This window comes from Scomber scombrus, chromosome 8 (genome assembly GCF_963691925.1).
Source record: "Scomber scombrus chromosome 8, fScoSco1.1, whole genome shotgun sequence".
In the NCBI taxonomy this organism is placed as follows: Eukaryota; Metazoa; Chordata; class Actinopteri; order Scombriformes; family Scombridae; genus Scomber; species Scomber scombrus.
In genome coordinates, this window is record NC_084977.1 from 21,098,816 (window position 1) to 21,121,328 (window position 22,513).

Genomic DNA, 22,513 nt, shown 5'->3' on the forward strand with positions numbered 1-22,513 from the left:
GTATAGCGAATTGTAATGAACAGGCTAAAAGGAAAGCTGTCTGTATGTAGCTACTGTAAATGCTCAGGTTAGTTTGCAACGTATTAAAACCGGTCATACCTACTAATACTCAGTCCCACCTCCCTCCTCAGTGAATCACAGTAGCAGCAGAGGGAGGAGGACAGAGGACAGGAGGAAAGACTGACTAAATTTCACTCAGTATTTTGATATCAGAAATGCTATTTCTCTTTCTGACATATTAGATATGTTTCCAGAGAGGTATAGTGACTTTGCTATTGTAAAAATAATATAGAAACAATGTTCAGTTATATTTAAAATATAAATTAATTCTAATCCTGCTCTCAATTAGGATTTCCTTCAGGACATTGCTAATGTCTGACTGTACTATGAAAAACTATAACCTGTATTGTATTTTTTTATAATGATAATGGTCCAAAATGACGTGAAATTGCACAGTTTTTAGTCAAACGACATCCAATATTCTTGGGGGAGAACCATCAAAGTTCCCGGGTGTGTTGAGACATTTCACCTTAGATATTTATAACAATAATGTGCAGTTAACAATAACACTTATCTGGACCTCCAGAGCCCTTCTAGTGTCAAAAACTCCTAAATTATTACACACATGACTCTGTGAACATAGTTAAACCTATCTGAAACAGATCTAAGCTAGTTTGAAGTTATCATCCACTGCTTGTGTGCGCAAATATGAGTCCTGGCAAGGTGGACTCTGCATGCAGCACTGCACTGCCGCTGAAAAAGTCCTAGAGGGAAACATTGAAACCTAGAGGGAAACTACTGTTCCATAAAGATTAACTAAGATCCTTTCACTGTGATGCATGCAGTAGAAAATGCTGACCAAGTTTAAATAATCACTAAAGTGCTCTCATGTTTTACCATTTTTCCTTGGCTACAATACACAACAACTGTCTAATATGCTGAATAAGAAAGGGGTGGGGCGTAGAAATGTTAATATATTTGTGGTGTATGGCTTTTAAAATTGTAGACCTTAATTAACGGACAGTTGTGCCGTTTTTTATTTACAGCACAACTGCATTTTGTGTTTGCGGCATCTGTCTGGTTTATTTTTATGATGCACCAACTTTTTTTTTGTAAATGTCAGCGATATTTTAACTGTGAGGAAACAATAAACATTAATATAACTGTATGGCCAGAAGCCTCTGGTCTACTCTCGTCCTCACCAAAGACTATAAAATAGCTGCAACTTCCCTAAGGGGATATTGCAAGCAGTAAATTTCCAAAATGACAAAAATAACAGGCAAAGATCATGACATCACAACATCTTTTGTGTGACTGGACACTGTTGATATGTCAAAGATAATACAGAGTTTCCCTAATCTTTCACCAACATCACGACACAGTGAAATCTCTTGGCTTGGCATGCTCTGTGACAATTTTAATTTAGAAACTGCAAATTAAAACTGCCCGGAGTCAGATCTGTAATGCACTTCGGTTCAATTTGGCAAGGGAAGCCTTTGGCCTAATACATTATTTTATGAGCCCCAACAGTGTCCTTTTGATGATCATGCATTTCACCTTTCATGCAGTGACAGCAGTAGGGATGAAATCACAGGTTTTTAATGTAATAATGAAAGTCTGGGTAGACTGTCTTTGGTTTCTGTGTGTGTGTGTGTGTGTGTGTGTGTGTGTGTGTGTGTGTGTGTGTGTGTGTGTGTGTGTGTGTGTGTGTGTGTGTGTGTGTGTGTGTGTGTGTGTGTGTGTGTGTGTGTGTGTGTGAGAAACTCCAAGTTGGATACTGGGTACTTTTTTTTTTCCCTTTAAAAAAAACCCAAAACAACTCCCATAGCTTTCTGTAACTAACAGTCTGGTCAATAATAATGGTAAAATAATTAACATTCATGATTTTTTTTTGTCCTTGGTTTTTATATATCTACTTGAAGAGCAATCATACTCTTTTATCTGTTTAATAATGCAGCAAGCAAACCACACAACTGAGATAATACACTTTGATATGTGATGGACATCCTGTAAGCTGCAAGTCTAATAAGAATTCAGTATGTCCAATCACAGCATGTCTGGGCTCGGCAAAACAAGACAAAGCCTGCAAACAAACATAAAAAGAGAGTGAGTCATATGTAATTCACTTTCAAGATGAAAAAGTTATGTGATTTAGTCTGGGAACTGGGAGGATGATTTCTGCTCCTCTCCAAGACAGAAAAATCACCCTGGCAGCCTGGGGGAACAGCCACAAAGTGTGACTGAGCACCAAACGAACGGAGAGAGGCTTTTATTGAGAATACAGAGGAAACTGTTAACATTCAGCAACATGAAGGTGCGGCAGACATAAATATTTTCATAAATAATGTACAAGGATTTTTTTTCCCATCTTCGGTGCATCAGTGGGCTCACTGATGTGTTGTTTTCAACCAAACTTGCCTGAAAATGTATATGTGAATTTACTTAGTATGACTAGTAGAGCAACAGATTTCGCCTATTTTATTCTAAGGAATTTTCCTGTTTCTTCCATCGTGTCTTTCTAAGCACTGGAGGATTCTTGGTGGATCAACATCTAGTTTTAAGGTTGTTTTTTTTAAATAAACAAGGTGCTATAGTCCCTATTGATCTGATCCCTACAGCAGCCACCTCGAATCAACACTCATATCTATTTGAGATACTGAACCTCCAAATGACTAAAAAGGAAAATTACACAGCTACATCCTAACGCTTAGCTCGAAAGGTTGAGGTTAATTAGGACTGCGATGTGTGAAATAACAGAGGCAGAAGTGCGTCTGCACACAAAATGCGAGGAGTGCTGGCAGTGGGCTCGGTTTGACTGCAGGTGTATGTTCACTTAGCAAGTCAGACAGATGGGTCAGCAGTTGAGGAGCTTGTATTTAAGAAGACTGACATATGAAGCATGCCCAGGCTCACTCTCCCCTTCTCTCTGTCGTGCGCTGGCAGCCCCCAAACGGTGACAAATTTGATACCAAGCCCCATCGTTCACTGTCCCTTTTGGTGCTGACAGAACGGTAGAGTGAGGGCGGCAGAGGGTGGAGAGACAGCCAAACGAGTTAACAGATGACTGCTTGAGCCAAAGACAGGAAGAGAAAGAGGGAGGCAGTTAAGAGAGCGACCAAGAAAGGAGACTTCATTGTTGCCAAGTAAGTGGCTGGCGTAGGCGAACTATATAAAACTACTGTATATATGACACAAATTTTTCAAATGAAATTGGAGTGGAGAGAAAATAAAATCACCGACCTGAAAATGCAGCACAGCAATGTTCACACTTTAAATAGGAGCTCAAAACGTCAGGGCTTAGGTGTACTCAAAGTTGTATTTTCTCTAAAAACTTGACTTTGACTCAACTTTCTTACTTTTCAAAACATGTATTCCAATTTATGTTTTCAGGACTTGATCTGTTTGTTCAAATTTAGCCTAGTTGTAATATTTTTTGTTTTCCAAAATGGAGATATAAGCATCACCAATTTAAAATAGCTTACACCACACAAACTACTTCTCATGTAAAGATTGGTTTTAACTTAATATTTACACCTAACTGCCAGGTGGAAGTGCAGCGTAAGCAAGCTGATGAACCAACTGACAAAGCTCATTTTGGCTTGCTAATGTGTTAATATAGTCATTCAAATTAACACCCCAGAGAAAAAAACACCCTAAACCTCAAATTTACAAGCCTTTAAGCCATTAATATTAAACTAAATAACCAAATAACAACTGTTAGCTTAGCATAACGGGGTATTACCTTCTCACCATAAATGGTATACATTCACAAAGGATTGGTGGTCAAGTTTATTTAGCTTTTCATCTTTTAGCACTGATATTTTTGAAAGTAATGTTAGAGCTTGTGATGCTACAGTAACTTTCTGATTACACAGGTTGTTTCTTATTATTGGACAGCACTCCTAGTAACCTGTGTACATATTACTTAAGAGATTATGGAAGATATCCAGTCAAAATAGGTACAAAATTTAAAATTAGTTGGTAATTAGTTCCAGACAACATATTGACACTTTTTCTAGAAAGAAAGCACAGCATATATCTTTATCTTGTCACTGTTTAGAAGTGACACCAAAGACAGATGAAGCCACTAATTTGGGAGAATTAAATAAACAGAACATGCACAGGGGACACAAGAAGCCCAAAAAGTTTCATTTTTTTGTGTCGTATTCAAGAGAAAAGGTTTGAGTCACTACCAAAAATGTACAAGCCATTTACTAAACTTTTAGGGAGGATAAGAAAACTTGGATAAAGTCAGGGAGTGCCATTTGTGATAACTGCAACTCATCAAAGGAGTGTTAAACTGACCTTCTTACTCAGATTTATTCATAGTGAAGAAGCCTGAAATAATGTTGCACTAATTATGGGATGATCTCTGTAACCACTATGCTAGTCCAACACCCCAAAAAGACATTTAAAACCTGTGCAAAGACAAAGAGAAAGAGTAAGGTAGAAATATGGATAGGCAGAAAGATAGAGACAGAGACCGTCTCATTGGCCCAGCTGTTCTCTTTCACATTCCTATGATTCTCTGAGTGTGGTGCTGCGCTGTCGATTTGTCAACTCGGATTAGAAGAGTGGACCACTCTTCTTTATCAGACTGAGACAAGTGTAGTGGAGATGCTCCCATGAGCACTGGGCTGGGTGGAGGGAAGACTGCTGGAGCTTGGACTTCTGGTTCTTAAATTACAAGTGGCCACATGAGTAAAGCAGGAAGGTCGAGAATGGGAAAGAGGGAGAGACATACTTCTGCAAACTGTCACCTCATAAATCTGACATGCAGCCAAGTAGAGCGAAAGAAGGGAAGACACACACACACACACACACACACACACACACACACACACACACACACACACACACACACACACACACACACACACACACACACACACACACACACACACACACACACACACACACACACACACACACACACACACACACACACACACACACACACACACACACACACACACACAAAGAGAGTGAGAGAGAGGGAAGAATTCAACAGGAAAATTAAGTGGAATGTATAGAAAAGAGACAAGGGGGGAGTTCCAGAGGACATTGTAGTTGGGCTCCCGTCCACAACCAACCCATGCCCTGTCAATTTCATGCTCAACAGCCCACAGGCAAAGAGGCAGTTAGCGTCAGTGGATGGATGCAAGGGTATGGTTAGTGTCGGTAACAGATGGTGTGTAGCAGAGAACCAGACGCTGCTGTTATATTTCGATATGATCTATTACTTCATCTCTTCATAGGGGCAAACAGCCACAGCAGGAACGCTGTGAAGTTACCTCACTGCTGAATCACACGTTGGATCAAACCTCTTCCAAGTGCCTACTATGGCTCCCCTAAAGAGTAGAATGTTTGTGTGGTGATGATGATGATGGTACTGGTGCAGTTCTAGGTAAAGGTTTGCATATGTTTCCTTTCAAAGCTTGTTTCAAGGACAACAATTATTTTCAAATAGCAAAATTTATACTGATAAAATATTCAAATGTTCAGGTTTCTGCCCCAATTTAAATCAACCTGAAAGACCATGTCTAAACTGGTGTTTACATAACTGCACGGTGCCCACATTGCCTCAGGGAGGCCTACATTACAATAAGTAATGCAATTTAGATGCAAGCTAATAATAGGTCCATTTATGAACATTCTTATTGAAGACTTGCAGCATCTCGATTTGGTTCCAGTTCATTACATAAGAATTTAAAACACAGAAATTGAACATTTTTTAGGCTTTTGTCCAGATTTGAACCCTGTGGTCACAAGTTCATCTGTATTATATTTACTTCATCATAAAACCATCAATGTGTTGCCATTTTCCACAAAACTTAAAAAAGTACAGTATGTAAATCTAAGTGTACAGTACATCAACAGTTTTCTCCTTGAATCACAAGTTAAGTTATTTTTCAGTTTTACCAGTTTAACTATTTCTTTTTTCTTAGCAGTAGATGACACTTTGTGACTAGGATAAATGAGTGAAATGCTGAACCTCCAAATTATTAAAGAGGAAATTAAATAGCTACAACTTAATGTACAGCTAGAGAGGTTGAGGAGGAGGTTAATTAAAAACAGCACTGTCTGAAATAATAGAGGCAGAAGTGTATTCACACACAGCACGCAATGAGTGCTGGCAGTGGGCTCAGTTTGATTGCAGGTGTGCATTCAGTATGTAAGTCTGATGTCTATATATTCTTACCTGGGTAGCCATTTTTCCATAGTCCACCCAGCGCAAGGTGGCAAAGTTTGTGGATTCAGCACAGTTGAAGCCATGGTTAAAGCCGGCATGGTAGCCATAGGGAAAGGTGATCATGAACTCCCCTTCATTTTGAGTTATCTGATTATAGGAAAGAGAAAAACCAGACAACAGATTTACACATTTAACAATGTAACAAGTCAAGATTGAAGAAAAAACATTATGTGTGCATTTGCACAAATTGTAAATATCAGTACGTACTTACTCAAATAAAATAGTATTTTCTATATTTTAAACTTAAATATTCTATCTATAAAACACATCACATGTGACTTTCACCTGGTAAGGCCCAAGTCAGAAAATGTCAAGTATTTGCCCCATTTCTTATTATATACATCCATTCTTCCAGACTGATTACATGATATCTTTTCCAAAGCTGCTTCTCTTGCCATCTCTGCAGTCCATTCTTCGACTGAAGGCACTCCCTCAGTTTCAACCTCTGAAAAGAATCTGTCTGCTTGTCATGATACTAGTTTAGACCCAATTTCTAATGCGTTTATCTCCTCCCATTAGGACTCATAAATCAAAAACAAAAACATCAAGGGCTACATGGAATTTGGGTCTCTGAAACTTTACAGAGAATTGCATATAACCTGGCCCAGAATTCTTGAACTTTATCACAGGACCATAAAGCATGAATTAAGTGACCGTCCTTGGACTTGCATTGCCAGCAATTTGGCATTTTTCCTAATCTGGAGGGAGTCCAACAGAAGCAATGCATCATCTTAAACTGTATGAGGCATATCATTGTATCCCTTGACATTGACTCCTCCTCCTCCTCCTCCTTTCTCACAAAATAATCTTATTTATAGAGAGATGCAGTAGATTACACCTACCCATTCTGTATTGTGGCTACAATAAAAATCCATACTATTATGTATTTTAATAAAATAAAAGGAAATGTAATATAGACTGATCTGTTCATGTTAATTTTTAGTTACGTTTTTTTTTTTTTTTTCTATAAGGTGGTGATTATTGCACATATAGAGCCCCCAAAATTACAACCGCTTTTAGTTTGGGCCATCGCCACCATAGCGCAGTCTGAGAGATACGATGCATTTTGGGATGGCTTATTAAGTCAATGCTTTTGCCATACAAAAGAATACAGCGTTGTGAAGTTCATGCAGCTTTTCTTCTTTTTTTTTTTACTCCTTCATCTGCATGGCCCTGGAGTAGTCTGGGAAGAGCATTACATCGTTTCCCCCAGCTCAGCTTGCCTTTGTTTCTCGCTACCCTCAGCACCGCATCCTTGCCCGATGATATTAAAAACTTCAAAAGTGTGGGTCTGCGTCTGTCCCCTAGTCATGGCTGCTGTGCTCTTCAGTCTCATGTTTTTCCTATATTTCCAGCAGGTCCGGAATCAGCTTGTCCAACTTTATCCCGTATCCCCTCCTTCTTTGTCCTCACTGATTCCAATAAAGTGAATGTTTTTGCATCTCAAGCGATTCTCCATATCTTCTCATTTTTACCAGAGCAGCTCGATGTTTGTCTTATTAGCTGGCGGGTTAGCCTGCCCTACTAACTCCGCTGTATCTTACTGTTCTGCAGTACTGTTACATCTTATCGTCCCCTAACTGTTTGTCACCAAATTAAGTGCTAATTTCCCTGGTTATATGTCTCTATAAAAGGATCAGTATCAGAGTATGGCTGAACTGATTACACCAGGTCTTCTCTCTCACATTGCATCACTTGACCATCTCTCTCCCAACTTTTCTGATTTATGAGCAAAAGTAATTCATGACTGCTGCTGGAAGTGTTGACTATCTTCCCATGACCTCAATGTTATTCAGATTTTTTTATTTTTTATTTTTTTATTATTTAATGTGAGGACAAGTTAAGCGGATTCTTTTTCTTTAATGTGTTGCCCCAAAACGTAAGCCCTATATCTGTGGCTGGCTGTGGATCTCAACTTCTCTGTGAAGCCTGAATCCAGGCAATCAAGAGACACATCAAGCCTGGCAAGGTGACAGGCATGAGGGAAGAAACAGGAGTAGAGGCTGAGAACGGGAGATAAACTTCCTCAACTAAAAGGCGGAGGTTCAGATATCAAACAGCCCTTTTTGCTCTTGCAAGAATGCATGAAGACGGTTTTATTTTTACACATGAATCGAGAGATGTACTGTAGGTGTGTAACAAGTAACATGTTCGCCGTGATAATGACGTCCGGGGGGGGGGGGGGGGGGGGGGGCTTAAGTGTTGAAGTGTTAAACGGAGTGGAGAGGAAACCCTTTGCTGACAGTGAAGAACTTTCTTTTCCTTCAGTCTGCAAGGATTCATACTGTCAACTGAATAAAATCAGAATGGTGAAAAAATTGCCAATTAATTCACATTGTTTTTAAAAAAGGATCATAGGTTTATGATGCAAGGACAATTTTTTATAAAAATATATGCTGTAAACAAGTTCAAATATTGAATATATTAGAATTGTCCGGTGATTGTTAGTGCCATACACGCCTGCATCCTGTTAATTATGTTATACTGAACGACATGCAAGTTAGCGTTGTTGGTCATGTTAGGCAACTGAAAAACATGGTAGGTACCGCCCCAGTGTCATGTGACCAGGGGGTGAGGGAAAAAAATGTAGGCAAGTGGCTCCAAATTAATGTGAGCATCATGATTATCATCGGGCTGGAGTAATAATATAGAAAACTTGACTTGAAAACACAATAAATATCACATACGTAGTGAATGAGCAGTGTTCATCGCATGTACAGTTTCAACTATTTCATATCCAGTTTTTCAATGGGCATCAATAAAATGTTGGTTGCTGCTCACCCTATCAAAGGGAATGCCATATTTCTTCAGGATGGATGGCGATATCAGCGTCATCTTGTGGCGAAGGAAGGCGTCACAGCCTTGGGAACTGCCAGGGAAGAAGCCTGCAGGGGGCGACATTGAACAAAGGGCATTTAGGGGCTATTCACTGAAAATCCAGAGTTTAGACTATCTGATGAAACCATGATCACTAACACTAACATTAGTGGCTCATTAACACCAAACATTATGCAGCCATACATACAGTTCACCTATCTTGATCCACATTTTTCCATCATTTTTTCTTTGGGATTCTTGTAAACTGTTTATCAAGCACTCAGCTTGATTAATATTGTTAAATTGTATCCAGAAAAAACATGTCGAGATCAATACTACAGGCTGCATTCAGTAAATCCGCACATGAACACAAAAAACAGATTACTTGTGTAAAAATCAACAAAATTAAAAAAGAAAAAATGCACCCCGCATAAAAGCACAAAAAGCCAAATTAATGTGAGCAATCACTCCACGAGGAAATCAGAAAACATGTTTACATATATTGTGTCTGTCACACCTCAATGCTCATTCAGTATGATCAGTAATCACATTTCCACACTACCTTCATTTTGAAACACGTATTGGAATATTTTTCAGTGCATATGAAAGAAATTATAAACCTGTTTAGTGATATGACCTGTGATAGTTTTATTGGCACTATTGGAGGTTAAGGCTCAGTTGACAGGTGAGTATTTAGAGAATGCTGGGTATTGGTACGAATTGCAAACAAAAAGGTTTCCCAAACAGAAACACAGCTGTGTTTACCAGATTATTCTTAATTCCTCAAACTGGAAAAGGATACCGGTCTTCCCGTTGACACCGACATAAATGAAATTACTGCCTAAAGCTGTGGAATAATCACATTTCTGTACAGCATGTAAATGCACAGATTGTGTGCCTCCCGGATGGATTTCAGAGGAAATCTGCTGGATCGTATTATGGCACAAAGGGAGACTTCGGCACAAAACTGGAGCCTGGGTGCTGTCACTTCAAAAAAAATCATTATCATGTTGAACACAAAGCAAAGAGAAAACCTTTTGCCTGAAGAAGACCTGCATCAGCGGGAAACAATTGTGTGTTTTTAATCATTCACTGTGTCACAATTAAGAGGAGGTCTGAAATTGATGTGCTTTAGTTGTCTATGTCTTCGTCCACAAGTTACCAATAAACACATTGATTTAACAAAACCACTCAAGTTGTGTATTTTGCAAATGTGGGATCAAAGCTACTATGTTTATAAGCAAAATTTCACTTACATAGCTGCCGAAACTTGGCAATGGGTTAGACTGCTCCGAGATCATTATAAATCCTGTGACATTTTGGGTTTTTTCTCCCTCTAAAACAAAGGTTCACTTTTGCTCTCAGAGACAGAGAGATTCAGACCGCCTCTGCATAATCAAAAGCAAGAATTTCTCCTCCATCACTCACTCTCCAACTCTTTAGTGTTTGTACACGCCAGTGCCTCAAAGGAGGGTCCATCCAAGCCTCCACCCAGTTAAACTTTAATGTGACTGACAGTATAATCGGTGCCCATTTCATCCTTCATTTTCACTGCATTGTTTCAGCCTCTGTTCCACCCTACAAAGCAAGTGAGGGAGAGAGGGCCTCTATTCTCTCATCGCCTGCCTGCTTGTTGGAGCTGATAAAGGTGAATAATGTGCCAACAGAGCCCGGGTATTAATCCCCATTAAAATGCAGCTGGCTCTCTGAGCTCTCTGCGGGGTAATATTAACTTGAAGGCTTCATTCTGTCCTTTTGAGTTTGAAAATTAAGTTCCTGCCTCCAACCCTGTGCCCTCCCATCCCGCCCAGTCCACCCAAAAAAAAGTCTGACGCCATGACGGAAATAATGTGGAGATGAGGAGCGATAAGAGAAACGGCTGCTGTCGAGCCAAATGTTTGGAAAGGAGTTTTCAAGTAACAAGGCCGTTATCCTGGCCCCATCAGGCATTCCTGCTACACTCATAACGCTCTTTTTAGGACATCATAAACAGTTAGCTGCCTGTGCTGACGATGGCTTTGATAGGTCAGTGGGTGCTTGTTAAATAATGTTGGCATTGCTTTCCTCCCACTGCCAGCTGCTTAGATAAGAAGAAAGAGGAAGGCTCCAATCTGACGGACTGAAAGCTCAATGCCAATATGAAATGTGATAAGACAGGTCTACTGTATGTATGTAATGATTGAAGCTCAATAGCATGTTATCTAATCTGAATACAGTATTGAATTTGCCCCTTGAATAGAAATCCTTTTGAATCCCTTATCAAATCTATTTAGCTTAAGCCTTTTAGCTAGCATTTTCAAGAAAACATCAAATAAAAGTGGATGGGACACAAAACAACAGATTTCATCTTAAAATCCATTTTAATGCATTTTTTGTGATTATTATCATTACTGAAACGTTTCTGGATTCAGAAATATTCAGCTTTGACTACTGAAATTGATGTCACAATCAGCCAAGGAAGACTCATTGCCCTCAGTTACTTGTTAAATTGTACCAATGCAAAAACAAATCAAAAAGAAGCCTGACTTAGCCTGCCAAACAATGCAGGACATGAAGTTACAATCTGCCTGTAGTCATTGTGCAGCACTTTGATATTTCTGTCCTTATGAACTACACAGGACTGCAGAAATAAAACTACTGGGTAGAAAGCAGCTGTTATCAATGTTATTAATATCCACTGTGAAATTCTCGTCTATTCTATTGCAGGTAGGGCTTCCTTTTTATACTGATTTTTGTAGCATTTTCCTGAGAAATTGAACTAAAGTGTGAAAAAGACACTGATTAGAAGGCTATGTTGAAAAGAAATGGGGCTCGGTCACTGTTGATCAGGATTTCGATTTAGAACGTAGGTGGAACTAACAACATGAACGATGGCTGCGTGTCAACAGCATTTGTTATTATAAATCACCCTGTAAATTAGAAAGGGCTACATTCTGTGGGCTCATTGCTGAAAGTTTGCCATTAATATTAACTGGATAGTTAATTTTACTATGCAAGAAGCTTAACAGTACTGTACTTCTCTGTGTGTCATGTCACATTGTGCATTACATATGCCACCCACTCCAGCACAGATGAAGGATAGCAAGTGCACTGGAGATTATTGATTTTGTCCTTAGCTCTTCACAACGACAAGGAAAAACAGTGTGTCTGTATAATGTAGTTTGGATGGGGCGACACTCTCTCATCATCCCCACATCGTCCACATCACTTTGAGCGGCACGCAATACACAGGGTAATCCTCACTGATCAAAACAGGGATGGGAGAAGGAAGAGGACATGAGTGGTGGAAAAAAACTGGGGAAATGAAAGGAGGCTGCTCTTGTGTTAGCAACTAAAGGTGGAATAGCTGCAGACTTTATCTGCCTCAGACAACATTTTTAAATTTGGGACAAAACCGCCAAATCAGAACCAACTCTGGCTGCAGCAATTAGCGTAGGATGTAATTTTAAAGTCTATGAATGATGCTGTCTGACCCAGTCATCATACTGGTTCCAGTTTGTCTGATTGTGTCAGTTATTTGTCAAAATATGTAATGGTCTTGTGGCTCGTGTTGAGACAATGTAGTAATAACTTACAATTACTTAGCATTACTTTGATTGGACTTGTTTGTGTGGGCTTTGTACTGTGGGTTTCCTCCAACTCTTTCTGCAGAACAGTTGATTCTGCTGGCTGAGTTGCAGCCAGCTTCTGCTATAAATTCAGCATCTACATCCCTCCTGATCTTTTTAGTACGAGTGACTGCACACACTAAATGCTTCAAGCTGCTCTTCCTTCTCGAGCTCCATTTTAGCACAGCCAGGTGACAAAGAAATCTATGTTTTTGTACGCGGTGAGAAAGTTGGATGTCAAAATTTTTCACCCACCAACTACGTGAGAAAGCTTTTTCAATGTGTGCCCCACACCGTGCGCAGCACTGTTTACTGTGAGGACCACTGCGTCAGCCACACAATGTTGTTTATCGTGAGTGGTAAAGGGTTCTTAACAGTGTTGTGCATGCTGTGCTTCAGAGGAATGAGGCTGGATGTAGCTGAGAGGTGCTACTTTGTTTTCCATTCTCCTGCACAAAGGAGAGAATTAAGTGTGCTTTGGATGTGTGCTAGTATGTATTCTGTGCACGTGAGCAATTTTCATGGTGTGGGTTGAAGAGTCTGAGGCACTTGCTCCATCACTTGATCTTCATTCCTGACATAAACTAAAATAAACAAAAAGGAATGGATGTTCACGTGACAGCATCACCAGGGTCTCACCTTGTGCCAGCCTCTCCAGCCTCTTTCCATGCTCAGGTGGGACGGCGTACCTGTGGATAAAAGGAGAAGTGTGTGATCAGTTTAGTGGAAAGTTGATCTACTCTAAAGACAGACTTATTAACAGAGGGATACAAGTTTGTCATCTGTGGCAACATCAATACTACAATTTATCCTCTAACCTATTCAGTTCAATTTCCTGCATTTCATACTTCACCAGTATCCTTGTTAAGTAAAACAGACTCTTATTTTTTTGGGCTTATTTCTCTCATTTCTTTACAACTTCCCACATGTATACAACATATTCTCTCAAAATTCTTGCGTCTTATCTCAGTTTCTTCCTCTGGTGATAATCTACAATGAATCTGGAGATTTCATCTAGTCAAATCTACCTTTTTGATCTAATGGATTTTGCAAATAGAATATGTGAGAGAGCGGAATCTGTAGCCCTGTAAGGATGTGGCATGACTTGGCTGCCTTCTTGGCGTCTGAAATATCATGAAACCAAACCATATTTTTTACTAATGATTCACTAATAAACTCTTCCTGTGTCTACTCTACTCTTCTTGTATAATATAGCGCAGTGAAACATGCTGACGTTGTCAATACGAGCAACCACTCCCATTACTGTCATTGCAGTGATTATTGTCATTTTCAGAGGACACCATGAACACAGAGCAGCTATCCTGCCTTCATCAGTAGTTGGATTTTGTTTTGTCATCACTGGCCTGTAAGAGCCCAAATTATTTATGTTCTGCGTGCATTTAAAAACTTCTGAATTTAACTGTTAACAGATAACACTTATTACAAAAGTTCTTGCCATCAAGAATTCAGTTGATCAATTTCATCAGGAAAAATGTATGAATTTCCAAAGTATGAATGTTTGTGTAGAATCTCAGAGACTGAGCTGCATATAAAGTGATTTCCAGTCAACTGGTCTCTTTCTTATGCAGAGTCCAACAAAGCTGCAACAAACAGACCATCGTTCAGTGAATCCAGCGTGATCATAACGTAAAGCCATTTTAAAGCACTAATTGTAGGATGTCAGGAAAAGATTATACCTTTACCGTGATATATTTACCTGCAATAATCATAGCGTGAAAATTGCTGGCATTTCTCTTCATGCACTGCAAGATAATACCAGCTAACATTTGTATAGTTGGTATATTTAGGGAATGTTTAGGGTGAATAAACATAAGACTATAAAAATCCCTCTAGTGGACAAATACATGCAAATACCAGGGGGCAAACATTTGTAGCATGTTCAGTCTGAATATACCTAAGAAGAATGCCCTAAAAACAAGTTGCAATGTGAAGAGGAGAAGCAGGGGAGAAGAAGGGGAAACAGGGAGGGTGATGGAAATGACCGATGAAGGGCAGGACCAGCAGAAACAACTGTTCCGGGAGCACTGGGTTATTTCACGGCCCTCAGCGCTCCATGTTTTAAGAAATTAAATTACCCATGACATACACCTAACCATCCTTCCCTCCTCTTCTCTCTTAGACATGCACACACAATGGATTTGTATCACTATTCTTGTCTATGTCTGGTGGATAGAGACTCCAAGTGTTTAATGCTTGTTTGATTGTATTTTATAGTTTTTGTTTTTTTGCTTCACTTTTATTACTGCACACATACTGCAGCCATGTGGCCCTGGTTCTGCATTGCTTTACAGGTGGAGAAAGGTGCCATCACTGCCAGGAAGAAGTCGCAGTATCTGTACTGTTAATACATGAGGTAAGTACTGTGAAGTATGTACAATTATACCAAATGTCAGATGCTACATTTAGAAGGCGAGTTTATTTGCAAAACAGAGTGGGAGGCAGCCAGCAGAGCTCAAATCTGATCCATTCATTTGTGAAGTTATTACACCCTTCTTTATTACAGCAATTCATTCCTCTGGGTTGATTAACCCTTCAGAGACTTCAGGCAATGAACTAGGAGTGATAAAAAAAAAATCTACATCTCTCCTTTCTTTCTCAAGCGTAAAGAGCCACATGGATGTTTGGGACAAATGGAGAAAGAGAAGCAAGAAAATAAGAAAGAAAGATTGAGAGAGGCAGCAATATGTACACAGAGACAGAAAAAGAATGAGCAAGAACATAATACTCAGTGAGAGAAAGAGAGAAAAATAATAAACAAAAAGAAAGTAAAAGACAAAGTCAATTTCAGTCAAGACACAGTGCCACACTGCCACCTGTAGATGGAAGCTTAGAGCTTCAGCGAGGTGCAGCATCTTTCAATGTTCAGTTAATCTAGGCAGGATTTACACATATATCCAACATCAGAGACTCCTGACTTAAGTCCTTAATGCTATTTGGGAGCAAAAAAGTGACATTCAGCAAGGAACTCATGTACTGAAATTCAGGTTATTATCTCAGATTTGCAACTGGCCTATTTTAGTGAAATAAGCCATAAGCCTCACTCTGTAACTGTGCAGTGGTTTGAGATCCTTTTTCACTATAATCATTATCTTTATTATATGTTACACAGATTTGTAGGTTTTAGTCATTGAGATAAAGAATGACGAGTAACACAATAGTAATGAAGCTGGTTATCAGATCAGAGTTATAGACATTGTATAAAAAACAACAACAAGGGGAAATAACTTTGGACGACCGGTCAACATGACTAGACATAGCACTCTATGCATCACTGTGTCTTGTTCATTTTCTGACCCTATCTGTACCATAGCAACCTATCAATGGCCAGCAAACACACTGTGCGAACTCTTCTGCCTCTTTGGTTTCCTGTCTCCTTTCTGAGATTAAATTGTTATTGATCTCATCATGTCATCTCCACAAGATAGACAAATAAAGTACATTTCCTAAAATGCTGGAGTATTCCTTTTAAAATGTTTTTTTTTTTCCTCGGGGGACATCACATCGCATAGTAAATGTACACATATTTCATAGAACATCTCTCATATGATCCCTCCATCCCGGCATCAAACTAAACAAATCAGCCAATCAGCATGTCTCCTCCTATTCCCTCCCACGGTTGCCATGGTAGCAACACGTCTGTCCCTTCGGCAGCAGAGAGAGAGAGAAAAGCAAAAATAAAACAACACGCAGCAAATGAAGGCTTGAACTTTTTCATCTCTCTGAGGAATAGTATGATGTAGCTGCGGTGGGACAGTGTTTATGGCAGGTGGAATTAAGGTGTCGTGACAGAATGAGAAGAGGCGCAGCATGTGTTAGTGTGTTCTTCACCTTTTACAGACACTTTATGCATGTGTGTTCTCCTGATTTTGTGTTCTCTGGCTTAAGGCCATGTCTACTCACTGAAACACTAATTATGGTGGTAAACACCTCTCTCCTGTTTACTACATCATCTATTAGGATGACTACACATAAATCAAGGCGATCACCGCAAATACTTGAAGTGCAATTTGTTGTGAATTCTGAGCATATGTGCCTACAAAAAAAAAAAAGAGACCCATCTTCAATTACTGCAAAACCTAAGCTCAGACCACCCCACCCAACATCCAAACTGCAGTTACAACCCCACTAACGTAATATGCAGATCTTGAGTTCTCCATTTCTCTCCTCTGGGGGAAACAACTGTCAAACAAGAATGGTTCAAAACAGATGGACTACAGAGAAAGAGGACTGATGGATTTATAACAAACTCTTCCCTACCTGGGAACTTGCAGCCAGGCTGCACTTCAAAATATCCCTTTCAGTTCTCTTTCGTCAGCCCTTCCCTACCTTCCTCTCAAAGCTCTGAGGCTAATCTTTCATCTGACAGCAGATAGGCTGGTGTGTGCTGAGGCACAGGGGTGATTGAGAAGGTTTCAGCAATGAAAATAAAGAGAAAGGGAATGATGGAGCGATAAAGACAGGGAGAGAGTGACAGACTGCTTAACCTGCTATCCATCAAAGTGTGTGTGTGTGTGTGGACCAGGTACTCCTCATGTTGCAGGGATGTAAATCTGTTTACACAATCATGCTGTGGGGACTTGTCTCTCTTATGAGGACAAAACGCAAGTCCTTTTAACATAATTCATTCATTTTAGGCTGACTACTTGATTTTAAGTTTGCGGTTGCGCCATCAAATGCAGCGCTCTCACTCAATACTGGACCAATTTCAAAAACTGCTGTCCCCATTAGTCACTTAGGTCTAGGTTGAAAAACACCCTTTAGTTTCCCTAGTAATGGTCATAGTGGGGTACAACTTTGATGGGAGCAGAGTTGCAGGGGGAATGGAGTTAATTTCACAAATGACTGCACTATGAGAGAAGAAGAGAGTGTGTGTGCGTGTGTTTTAACAGCCTAACAGCCTGTAATTACCCCATCACACACACAAGTGTGAAAGTGAAAATGATTAAATTTCAGAAGGGGGGGGGTGCCAAAAACAACGAGACAATTAGAAGAAAGTGAGAAAAAGACAGGAAAAAGCATGTATTTAAAAAAGGAAGTGAATGGTGTACATCCATCCATCTGGGAGTAAATTAGTCTTATCATAGTGACGGTGAAGATGGTACGGTCAAAGCAAGTGCAAGTATAAAAACGAAGAAAGCTGATATGGGTCACTGCAGATGCAGCATGAGCAGATATCACCTTTAAAAAGCCATACAGGAAGTGTACACACCTCTAAATCTATAAACACAATTAGTAACAGAATAAAATTAATATATATACTTTTGATTGTAGAAAACCCAACTGCTGACAGTATCTGTATCAGAATCCTACTACATAAATCACATGTGAAATCTGCACCTGGCAAAGATGATCCTTGGTTTTTCTTACTTATATACTGTCATAACACAGTTACAAAAACTGTGTTCTATCTAAGTGTCCTTGAGCAAGAGTTATGTTCAATGTGTATAAAACTGCATCAGTTAAACATTTGCCAGGATTGGGGTCTGATTCAGACTGTGGGCATCCACACTAAGAATACTGCAGGCATAAACCTGTACTGTGATTTATAAGCATGGCACTGCAAACGCTAGGCTCAGCCCACTGAATGCCACACTGAAAATCACAGCTTGATGAATCTCACACACACACACACACACACACACACACACACACACACACACACACACACACACACACACACACACACACACACACACACACACACACACACACACACACACACACACACACACACACAATTGTAATGATACATACCTGCTCTCAGTGAGAGGTGTGCAAACGAGACAGAAAGCTGATTTTAATGAGATCACATCACAGAGAGGGGGGACTGGTAACTAACACACACACACACACACACACGCACACCCACTCTCTCTCACTCTCACACACACTGCACACCACTCCAGGAGGCAGACAGGAGAAGGGGAGAGGTGGAGGAGAAGCATACTGTGACAAAAAGAAAAACAGGTGAGAGAGCAAATGAAGAAGAAAAACTTAAGACACACACACAAACACACACAGAGGTAATACTGTATTTCTGAGTGCTTCAAGGCTGGGTTGGCTCTGCTCACCACCTGCAGTGCTACAGATGGAGAAAAAAAACATGCAGGGGGAAAAGGGAAACACACACATATACACACGAATAAGAGAAAATCAAGGGGTAGAAAAGTGAAAGTAAAAAGTATTTTTCTCCTCAGGTGCCAGGGACCTCTATAGGTGAGGGACATAAAGACAAAAGGAAACGTAATAATGATGCACACAGAATAGAAAGTAAGGGGGCAAAATAACTCAAATACTGTATATTACATCTGCTACAAATGGTTTCAGCAAACTATCTGTGTATTCCAACGTGTGAAACTATGATGAAATCTCAAATTTCACACCTGCTCAAATCAGATCATGAGCTACTGTTTTTCTTTTTGTTCCATATTAGTTCTCTACAAAAACTTTGCAACAAGGTAGCATTTATGAAGGAAGGCAATTCAAATTCTGCTGCTTGCTGTTGCCAATAATAAAAAACATTATAATACTAGTGACGCTCTAATTAATTGGACCAACTGATCTTAATGAGCTGTATTTGTTACAAAATTATCCTACCTGTGATTCTCTAAATTATATCTGGTAAAATTTCAAATAAATAACCCTTAATCAAACCGTATTCTCTTTGCCCAACTCATCATAGCTGCCCTGTCTCCACCACACAGGAAGATTATGTTCCTGTCAAGCTCCAAGACTTCAGATGGTGCCGTTAAGCACCGTAGGACTTCAGATGCAATCAGGCAGGCTTGCCACACAGCTTCTGATCCAGTGGTGTGATTTCAAAACTCTCAAAACTGGTTGGACGGCAACAAAGCCCGCTGCTGCGTTACCGTCTTTATGCCCACATGAATTAATATCAAGAGCAACTGAAATGTTGTCTCCTGTTTCTGTCAAGCTGCTTTGTGATAACTCAAAGAGGCATGCAGTGGAGGATGACCAATCAAACATTTTAAAGATAAGAAGATGGTACAAGCGGCATGAAATCACAATTGAAATGAGTAACCAGTAGTATGAAGGAATTCATCTTCTTAACTTTATCACTTGGATATAAAGCTAAATGTTTTTGGCAGGGTGTCTTACGCAAGATATTTACGTCAAAAGTTTTCAAAACAGATGCAATGCAGGCCTTCACTCTGGTTCCTCCCTTCTGGAGAGAGATAGCTAAAACAACACAGGAGTGGCTGGGTATACCTGTGCCTGAGACAACACAACCTTTTACCTTTAGGGGGACAGGTCATGTTTACCCTAAATTCCAAGCCAGTATTTGCTCTTGCCCTGACAGGCTTTATCTCAGCAGCTATGGTTATAATCAGTAACTGAAAAAGCTAAGATAGAACTGAATACAGAGACTTTGCTGGTTTGGAAACAGTTTCTATCTTTCATAAAAGGAGAAAACATGCTGTGGGAGCTGGACACTACTTTTGCCTTTTGAATGCATGTCTCACTATTGATATTAATATTTCTTTTTCAGTGAAATGATATATAAGGGGAATGAGCAGGCTGTGGTTTTTGTTTTGTTTTGGTCATGCCACATGGACTTTTCTTTAGCTTTCAGGATTGATGGATGATATTGATGTACTTTTGAATCATCACATTATGAACACTGCAGAGATGATGCTGTTCTTTAAATAAAAGAAAAACACCAACAAAACTTAAATAAAAAATAAGTTTTAAAAACAGGAACCAGTTGTTAATCATTATTATATCAATCGCAATCAGTAATCCAATCAGCGATCAGAAAAGCATGATCTGTAAGAAGAATGCTGCTACTGCAACCTATAACTTCCATCCTTGTTATTTCACTAGGAGTATATACTTATCAAACATAACTCCAACTCCACAACTCCCTCCTTGTGCCCCAAGCACAAGTTTCAAAACCAATTAAAACGTTCAATTTTTTTTTTTTAAACAAAACAAAACTGTGACTGACCAAGACTTTGGCTGCCCAAAGTGAAGGTAGTTGATGCTGTAGAGGTCCATGTCCTCGGTGTGCCAGGCAAATGTGGTCTTCCACATGCCAAAGTACATGTAGGGAGTGTTAACACCCTCTATGACGATGCCGCACTCCTGCTCCACCATATCCAGCAGCGTGTTGAGATGGCCAATGTTCCACTCCTGAATGTCCTGATTGGCAATAAACATATTTTTATGGTTATTAAATAGATGGATAGAAAATACAGATGTCAAAGTGGTCTTAAAATTCTACACCACCAGATGGTGCTGTAGTCAAAAAGATGCATCTGGGCACTGTCATCCCTTATTGACTGATCACGGTATTGAAATTACTATGTATTGGTGCAGAAACCTTTTTTGATGCATTAAGTCATAAAACACATTAAGAATCTTTAAAGTAGCTTTCTTATACTAAGGGTTCAATCTTATATTGTAAAATGTAACAATTAACAAGTATCTATTCCTAAATCCCTATAGCAGATGTACATTAATGTGTAGAATTTTATAAAATGTCCTTTAGCTGGTCTGTCGTATGGATGTTGAAACACAATATTAAAAGTACTGTGAATGTTTCTGTCAAGAAATCACTGAGTAAACACTGCAGTTAATTACACAGATAACACTATCTAGCAAAATAAGCAGAACAGACTTTTCAGCTCTAACAGAAACACTTCTTGGGAATATGCAAATCTTAACTCCTCACCTCGTCATAAATGGATCCACTGACATCAGCACCATAGATGGGTGACACAAATGTCAGGTTTTTCCAGTACTTCCTCTCTAGGTCATCAAAGTCTTTGTGGCGCGGTGTGCAGTACCTGAAAACACAACAGGACATGTAGCTTGATGTACAAACAGAAAACATGACCCATGAGAAGCGATTAAGAGATGCAGTACAATTTATTCATATCAGCATTTTAACACTCAAAGAACTAGCTTTGAAACATTTAATAAAGGAGCAGTTATTATTTTATATGCCATTATCATAATTATTATTGGTAATAGTATTTTACATGCCCATTCCTACACAAAATCCTGCAAAAACAAATGTGAAAATAGATGGATAGACACTTTTCTAACCACTAGAGAGCAGAGAAGACACCCCGAAACAAACAGCAACGAGGCTTGATGTTGTCCTTAAAGAGAGTATCCAATCCCCCCTTTTCATGTTTCAATGTGTTCTAACCTCAAATCAGTAAATTAACACTGCTCAATAAGTAAAAGTCTCATCATGTTCAGATGAAGTTTTATTAAAATCAACACAAGTTGCCACTTGTAGACAGAACTCTGTTTCAATTCCTGTTTTGTTCTTGTAGGGAGAGTTACATGCAAATCATGGACACAAATGAAACTGTTATAGATGTAGGCTTAAGCTATTCACTGATGTTGAAGTTTGGAGAAGTAATAAAAGTGCAAAAAATATTAATGCTGGGAAAAACAGTTCCATTATTTTCAATTTCACATCCTTATCGGTAAACAAGAAAACACATGATTGGAAATGTCTATGAACACAAACTTACTTTTTGCTGTTGGCCAACTTGCGGTACTCGCCCACAGTCATGGACTTCTTCTGGATGTTGTACTGGGTGAACAGACCCGACTGACCGGTCACCACCTGCATGATGGGTGCTGGAATCACCATGTCCTCAATGCTGTCATAGGACTTGCGGGGCTTCCAGCCTTCTGGGGGTATCACCTGGTAAAAGAGACAAATTAGACATTTACATCAATTAAGCAGACATTCAAAACGAGAATTTTACAGTGACCTGCAGCCACGTGCAACTAAATATTTAACACTCGTAATATTAAAAGCCCATGTCTT

General features: G+C 39.5%; 1 protein-coding gene across 2 annotated transcripts in view; it reads right to left on the minus strand.

Annotated features, from left to right (window-relative positions):
- Positions 1-22,513, minus strand: part of kdm4b (lysine (K)-specific demethylase 4B) — a 52,117-nt gene that overhangs the window by 21,673 nt on the left and 7,931 nt on the right. For both annotated transcript variants that reach the window (XM_062423921.1, XM_062423920.1), the window contains exons 3-8: positions 22,212-22,387; positions 21,395-21,509; positions 20,669-20,862; positions 13,318-13,367; positions 9,035-9,138; positions 6,203-6,340 (exon numbers count right to left, since the gene is read on the minus strand). In XM_062423921.1, coding sequence (XP_062279905.1) covers positions 6,203-6,340; positions 9,035-9,138; positions 13,318-13,367; positions 20,669-20,862; positions 21,395-21,509; positions 22,212-22,387 — 777 coding nt within the window. The remainder of the gene's footprint in view (positions 1-6,202; positions 6,341-9,034; positions 9,139-13,317; positions 13,368-20,668; positions 20,863-21,394; positions 21,510-22,211; positions 22,388-22,513) is intronic.